This window comes from Haliaeetus albicilla, chromosome 30 (genome assembly GCF_947461875.1).
Source record: "Haliaeetus albicilla chromosome 30, bHalAlb1.1, whole genome shotgun sequence".
NCBI classification, from domain to species: domain Eukaryota; kingdom Metazoa; phylum Chordata; class Aves; order Accipitriformes; family Accipitridae; genus Haliaeetus; species Haliaeetus albicilla.
The window spans coordinates 422,754-430,271 of record NC_091512.1 but is presented as its reverse complement, the minus strand read 5'-3'; the positions used below and the strand labels follow the sequence as shown (position 1 = coordinate 430,271).

Sequence of the window (7,518 nt, the reverse complement as noted above, 5' to 3'; positions counted from 1 at the left end):
AGTGTCCTGTCCTGTGTTGGGCCAGCCCCGCTGCCTCACACGTGCTCCCACAGCCCCACTGTGCAGGCACAGCATGGCAAAGGGTGTATTCGGTGTGAGGAACAGTTTCTCTTGCATGAGCCCCATGATATCCCTTTGTGCCCTGTCCCCCTTCTGTTCCTCTTCCTTGAGATAGCCTCTTCCAGGTCCTGGAACCTCTCCAGCCCTATCCACATCCCATGTGGGGTTTTGCCAACAACTGTGCTCGGGGGTCTGTCACGGTCTGCAGAAGGAGAGAGGCTGAGCAGGGCTGGCCATTCCCCCAGTGCAGGCAGTGAGCCCAACAGGAGGAGGGAAATGGCTGTGCACCAAAACTCACCCATAAACCTGTGCTGAGTTGCCAGTGCTGGAAGTGGCCAATTAGCAAGGCCACCAGTGAAAGCTCACTCCAGTCTCACTCTCTAAATCATCACCCTATGCCCATCTCCCCTCTGCCCACAGAGAACCTCAGCATAGCAGCACAGACTTGTAGGGGGGCAATTTCTTCAGCCTGTTCCTGACCTCAGCTTTTGGAAGAAGAGACCAAGCTCCAGACACCAGAACTAAGAAAATCCCCTTTTGTTACAGAGACGTGACAGGGGAGGCCAGCTGTGCCATCATGCCAGACACATGTGCAAAGACTTCTGGGTCAGACAGGCTGGATTCCTGCCTCTGGGCAAGTGGAGCAGATGCAGACATCACTGGGCAACTATGATTATCACAGATAAAATACCCAAAGCACAGGAGGTTCCCCAGATACATTGGAAATCACTTGTGAAGAGACACAGGCAGCTTATTGCTTCTGAAAGATTACTGATTGAATCAGCTTCTTCAGTGCATCTTGGAGATCCTGGTTCCTAATGCTGTAGAGGAAGGGATTCACTGCTGGAGGCACCACTGAGTACAGAACTGCCACCAGCAGGTCCAGGGATGGGGAGGACAGGGAGGGGGGCTTCAGGTAGGCAAACATGACAGTGCTGATAAACAAGGAAGCCACGGCGAGGTGAGGGAGGCACATGGAAAAGGCTTTGTACCTTCCCTGCTCAGAGGGGATCCTCAGCACAGCCCTGAAGATCTGCACATAGGACAGCACAATGAAAACAAAACACCCAAATCCAAAACAGACACCAACTGCAAGTACCCCAACTTCCCTGAGGTAGGCATCTGAGCAGGCGAGCTTGAGGATCTGGGGGATTTCACAGAAGAACTGGTCCACAGCATTGCCTTGGCAGAGGGGTACTGAAAAAGTATTGGCAGTGTGCAGGACAGCATGGAGAAACCCACTGCCCCAGGCAGCTGCTGCCATGTGGACACAAGCTCTGCTGCCCAGGAGGGTCCCGTAGTGCAGGGGCTTGCAGATGGCAACGTAGCGGTCATAGGCCATGACAGTGAGGAGAGAATACTCTGCACCAAACAAGAAGAATACAAAGAAGACCTGGGCAGCACATCCCAAGAAGGAAATGGCCCTGGTGTCCCAGAGGGAGCTGGCCATGGCTTTGGGGACAGTGGTGGAGATGGAGCCCAGGTCAAGGAGGGAGAGGTTGAGGAGGAAGAAGTTCATGGGGTTGTGGAGGCGGTGGTCACAGGCTATGGCGGTGATGATGAGGCCGTTGGCCAGGAGGGCAGCCAGGTAGATGCCCAGGAAGAGCCAGAAGTGCAAGAGCTGCAGCTCCCACGTGTCTGCAAATGCCAGGAGGAGGAACTCGGTGATGGAGCTGTGGTTGGACATTTGCTTCCTCCGCATATTGTTACCTGTTGAGGAGCAAAATGCACTAGTGAGTTAGGCCAGACTTCTCTGAGCAAAACATATTGCATGTCTCATTGCAACCCCACATTCAGACTCCCTCATTTTAGGAAGAATTCTCTGCAGCTCCCTTACTTGAGCTCCGGGTTTTGCTGGCTGAGGGGGCAATGGGGAGCAGGGACTCTGTAGTGGGCTCTTGAGCAGCCCTTCTTTCTCTGCAGTGAGAGGGAACTAGGAACACAGGCTGATCTCAAACTGAATGCACTCATGATGTATCAAAGAGCTTTTCAGCATTGCAGTTCTCAAATTGCCCAACTGCAGAACAGAGCTGAGGGGATTCTGTTTTGTTCATTTCGTTCTAGTTGCACTTGCCACATTTAGGAGTGGCTTTGGATGACTGAAATCCCTGACATTTCTAATGCACTCCGAGTGAAATCTTGTGGATCCTGAGAGGCAAAGGGACAGTCCCCTAGTGCAGAGTGAGGAGAGCTGCTCTGCCTATCAGTCCGGGTCTCAGCTGCCCTGTGCTGGCAGCCTGGAGCTGGAGGAGGGTCCCACTCAGGTGTTCCCCTAAAAAGAAACTGGATGCTGCTGAGAGCAGAGGAACCCAGGTTCGAAGAGCAGATGCCAGACTCCTTGGCTTTTCTCAGGGTACTTGAGGAGGACCTCATCTCTCCCCTCTCAGACTGGGACACAGAGGGACCATTGCAGCTGCCCACATACAGCTGCCCAGCAGCATTTCCACAGCCTTAGCACCGAGGTGTCTTCTCCATGGGGATCCTAGCATTATGGGATACTATGGGAGAGCTGTGCCCTTCTGGAGGGCACCCTGCAGCGCAGCAGGACACCCCAAGGAAATAGCTGAATGTCCTGAAGCTGCCCGGAGACTTGGGCACTTTGCTACCATAGACACGTCTGCAAAGCAGGACCCAAAGGGTCGGCTTCTGAACAGGAGAGGAACCTGCCACCCCGACCCCCACCTTCCACACTGACTCAGCAAATCCAACAGTGAGAACCAGGGCAGCACAGGCAGGAGCGGATGACAGTGGAAGGCCACAATCTCCTGCCAAGGGAGGAGGGACACACAAAGATAGACAGAGGGATTTGTCCTTTTCTGGGCTCTGGCTGCTGCAGGGGCAATGCATGCCTCAGACCTCAGGAGTTGGAGGGCAGAGGCTCTGCTTAGGCTGGGAAAGGAGACCAGGGAGGAGTTGCGCAGGGGAAGGTGTCTGCGCCCCTGGGACGGCAGGGAGGTGCCCACATCCACCTCCCCAGCGTTTCTGGCAGCAGCTCCCTCTCACTGCCTGCCTGTGTCTCTGCTGCTTGAGGCTGTTCTGCCAGGAGCCCTGTCGCCAGCACAACTCCCTGTCAGTGCTCACAAACCCCATCCCACTTGCGGTGTGTTCACCTCTGCCTGCAAACACCTCGCAGGGGCAGGGTACTGCCCAGGGGCATCTCTGCTTGTGCAGGGGCTAAAGACCAGATCACAGAGAACCTGATATGGCTGGATAGGGGAAGTTGTTGCTGAGCTGATGTGCTTCTTGAGAAACCCCCTCCCTTAACAATGTCATGAGGTAGAGCTGAAGCTGTGAGAAGCCCTGACCCATGCAACACTTTCTTGAGAGCAGAAGGACTGTGCCCTGCTCTGCCCTGCCCTAGCCTGCTGGGGGTCATGCCTTCCACCCACAGCTTCTCCCTGCATGGTCATGGGGAGCTCCCTGGGCAGGCTGAGAGCTGACACCGGCAGACAGCAGAGTCCCTGCCCCAGCACACATCACCCTGGGCTGCAGGGCACCTGCTTGGAAGGACAGCCATGGGCGCCCCTGGGTGCACACCCACCTTCACATCGCTGTAGCCATTGCTGGCAGAAGGAAGCTGTCTTGCAATGTCCCTCTGAGGGTGAAGCAGGGAAGCCCTGCTCTGGAGCATGTCCTCCTCCTCCACACCAGAGAAAAGCAAGGAGACCCATCCTGACAGGTCCCATCAGCCCTGGCACGTGCCATGTCTAGGAGACACTTCCAAGAACTCATCGGCATTGCCCTGCAGCCTGAGACTTACCCTGTCAAGGGCTGTGAAGATTTCTCCCACAGTGAGCTCTCACCTGTCCTCCCACCTCAGACTGCCTTCAACCTCTCTGTCACTTCTCTTGTCTGCTCTCGGTGCCTGCAGGCAGTGCCCTCAGCCCTGCTGCGCTTTGCAGAGGAGCTGCTCCTGGGCAGAGCTGTCTCTCTGCAGTGCTGCCTGCTTGCCATGAGCTCCCTCCAGCCCAGGAGCCCAGCCCAGCTCAGCAGCAGAGGACCAGCCCAAGGCAGCACTTTCTCTGCCCCCTCTGGGCTGCCTCCTGGTGTCCCTGGGGCTCCAGGGGAACCTGCTGGGAAACAGGCTGAAGCAAACACTGATGTTCCCTCCCTCAGCTGGGGAGACACACTTCTTTCCAGCAGTGTTATTTCCCCTATCAGAGGCAGTGTCCTGGTTTCAGCTGGGATAGAGTTAATTGTCTTCCTAGTAGCTGGTATAGTGCTATGTTTTTGAGTTAGGTATGAGAAGAATGCTGATAACACACTGAAGTTTTCAGTTGTTGCTAAGTAGTGTTTAGTCTAAAGTCAAGGATTTTTCAGCTTCTGATGCCCAGCCAGCAAGAAGGCTGGAGGGGCGTAAGAAATCGGGAGCGGACACAGCAAGGGCAGCTGACCCACAGTAGCCAACGGTGTATTCCATACCATGTGACTTCACGTGTAGTATATAAACTGGGGGGGAGTGAGGTTGGGGGGATGGCCACTCAGGGACGAACGGGGTGTCGATTGGTAGGTGGCGAGCAATTGCATTGTGCATCACTTGCATATTCCAAGCCTTTGATTATTACTATTGTCATTTTATTAGCGTTACCCTTATCATTATTAGTTTCTCCTTTTCTGTTCTATTAAACTGTTCCTATCTCAACCCACGAGTTTTAGTTTCTTTCTCAATTCCCTTCCCCATCCCACTGGGTGGGGACTGGGAAGAGAGTGAGCGGCTGTGGGGTGCTTAGTTGCTGGCTGCCGTTAAACCGCGACTCAGAGTTAGGTCCAAGAATCACCTCTTTTTGTCCCACTAGGAGACAGGGCACCCAGACAGTCATGGGAGGAATCTCCTGTACCTCCCATACCCATGCAAACCACAGGTGACATTTGAGGTGCCAGGAGTGGTCCAAGACATGTGCAAGTCACTGTAAGCTCTGATGGAGCAATTCAGAGGGACAGGGCAGTGTTTGCGATCATCCTTTTGGAGGCTGGTGGGGCATTTCTTTTGGCCAGCTGAAGTGACAGCAGATGCTCACATTTAGAACAACGAAGCCTGTTCCTGCTCATTATGGCCAGGGTAGCCGATAGAGGTATTCCTCTGAGCAAATGGAGTCATTGCCATCAGGAGAGCTAAGTCTCTCTCTCTTCTCCATCAGCTGTATTTACCAGATCTCCATTGACAGTTATGGCAGGACTCTCATAGACATCCCTGCAATGCCTAACCTAAGTCAGGGCAGCTGCTCAGTTTAAGGGTAAGTACATGTTGTGTTAAAGGGTAAAGGAATTTGGCAGAAAATACCCCCCGTTGTGTTCCAGCTTATCCTCAGATGTCAGAGGGGCTGGGGATGGCCAAGTTTAGTTTCTGAGTAACGTCCAATTCTGCGCGATAAGTCCGGTCGCATTACTGTCACAATGCCGGATGCGCTTACAGCACACTGCTCTCTCAGCTTAGCCACGTTCAACGCACGGGAATTACCAGACTCAGGGAGTTTGGTTGCGTTAAGAAATTATCACAGCTAGATTAATGAGCAGCGCAGTTTATTAAAGCAACAGTACAGGTTCTTTTGGATTGCTGGTGATAAATACACTGTCTGCAAAGCACATGCAAATATTGCGATTATGATTAATACAGCGCGCAAGATCAGAAAAGAAAACGACTCTATAGAGAGAGCTTTCTAAGTTTCCTGGGGAAGCACTTGGGACAGCCAAGTGTTCAAATCTCACCCAATAGGTGTCCCTGGGGGGGCAAGAGAGGCTTAGCCTGTCAACTGGTCCCAGAAGTCAGTGACGTCCTCCTGACTTGTCTTTGATGGTGTCCTCCCTAATAGTCTTCCTCTTTTGGGGTCTTTTTATCCTATTTTTCCTTTTAGGTGGAGCTTGAGTGACTTCAGTCATACATACTTTTACTTGGGTATGAAGTTCTCTCGCTTTGCTTTTAAAGTTATATGCTAGAAAAAATTCAAAGCGCATGCTCCCGGGGGGTGGGGGCATGGTTGCACCTTAGAGGTGGGTAACTTTGGGGATGGAGGAGTGTTTTGGTATTATAATGATATTATAATGAGCAAAGTTCACCCAAAGGACATGGTGTTACATGTCAGTAGCCCAGAACTGGGCACGTGTGATACAATTCATAAGTAGGGCATTAGGTCGACAGAACCCCCATTATTTTACTTCCTTGCTTCAGTGGATTCAATGCAGGGACCAACTGTTCTTGTTCCTATTGTTCCAGTTCCCTATCCCTGTGATCACAGAGCCTGGCTGTGGTGTCTCCACTCCACTTCACCCTCCGTGTTACTTTTCAGAGTCAGCACACCAAGTTCCCCTGGTGTTGCTGACATCTAAAGTTGCAGGTTATGTTGCTTAGGGAACTATCATGGAACCGATTCTTTATGTGTCCACTGTATTCCACCCTGGGGTTCACCTTCCCTTGAGGGGGTGGGGTGGGGGGTGTGTGTCATATCGGTAAGTCACCTCCAGCAATCATTCCACAAAGTGCCCTGGCATTCCCTGGCAAGGCAAAGCAACAGGGTGCCAACAGCCTGAAGGCTATTGGGACAACTTCTTCAGACAGCTGCCAGGTGGGCCACCAAGGGTGATTCTCACCTGGACCTGATCCTGGCCAACAAGGAACAGCTGGTTAGGGATGTGATGATAATCAGTGTAAGCCTTGGCTGTCATGGCCATGAATTAGTAGGGGATCAGACACCAAAGGGCAGTGAGTAAGGCCAGCCACAGAGCACAGACCTGGGACTCCAGAGGAGAAGACTTGGGCACACTCAGGAGACTGAGACAAGTGGTGCCATGAGAAGCAGCTCTGAAGAGTGAAGGAGCATGGGAAATCTGATACGGGGAGACCAGCGATGGTCTTTTACCTGGAAGTCAGCAAGGCATTCCTCATCATCCCCCACAATATTCTTGTGTCCAAGGTAGGATATTATGGTTGGCATGGATGGCAAAGTAGATGGGTAAAAAACCGAGCTGGACCGTTGGTCTCAGAGGGTTGTGGTCAATGTGTCGTACTCTGCCTGGACGCATCTAGCTAGTAGGGTCCTGCAGGGGCCTGTCCTGCCACCTGCCCTCTTTAATGGGCTTTTAATGACCCAGTTGAGATGAGAGAGTTCTTTTTCATAGCTTTTGTAGATTACACCATCTTGAGGACAGCAAGGAGGGCAGGAGGAGGAAGAGGCCGAGGATGATACAAGTACCAACAGGAGGCAAGAGGAGAAAAGAGGAAGAGGGGAAGGAGAAGGAGGAGGAGGAAGAGGAGGAGGACACACCAAGGGTCAAGAGAAGGCAGTGAAAGGAGGAGGAGGAAGCAAGAGGAGACAAGAGGAGCATGAGGAAGTGGAGGCAAGAGGAGGCAGCAGAAGGCAACAGTTGAGGAGAGGAGGCCCACGAGATGGAGCAAAGGAGAAGAGGCAACAGGAGGCAGGCTGCCATCCCAAAGGACACAGACAGGCTGGAGGGATGGACAAA

The 7,518-nt window shown here is 52.8% G+C and overlaps 1 protein-coding gene across 1 annotated transcript; it reads right to left on the bottom strand.

The window, feature by feature from the left end:
- Positions 1-811: 811 nt before the first annotated feature.
- LOC138683007 (olfactory receptor 14C36-like) lies at positions 812-6,989 on the bottom strand. The gene is made up of 4 exons (XM_069774527.1): positions 6,915-6,989; positions 4,012-4,231; positions 3,893-3,912; positions 812-1,750 (listed from the first exon to the last, which is right to left on the bottom strand). The coding sequence occupies exons 1-4, from the start codon at positions 6,987-6,989 to the stop codon at positions 812-814; spliced, it is 1,254 nt and encodes a 417-aa protein (XP_069630628.1).
- Between the last annotated feature and the right edge of the window lie 529 nt (positions 6,990-7,518).

Excerpts from the sequence above, each read along its gene's own strand:
- LOC138683007 (XM_069774527.1), bottom strand. The coding sequence starts at position 6,989 with ATGCCAACCATAATATCCTACCTTGGACACAAGAATATTGTGGGGGAT. Across the intron at positions 3,913-4,011 it reads TGGGCTGGAGGGAGCTCATG|ACAAGAGAAGTGACAGAGAG; the intron begins GCAAGCAGGCAG and ends CACCGAGAGCAG. Across the intron at positions 1,751-3,892 it reads ACAAGAGAAGTGACAGAGAG|CAAATGTCCAACCACAGCTC; the intron begins GTTGAAGGCAGT and ends ATGCGGAGGAAG.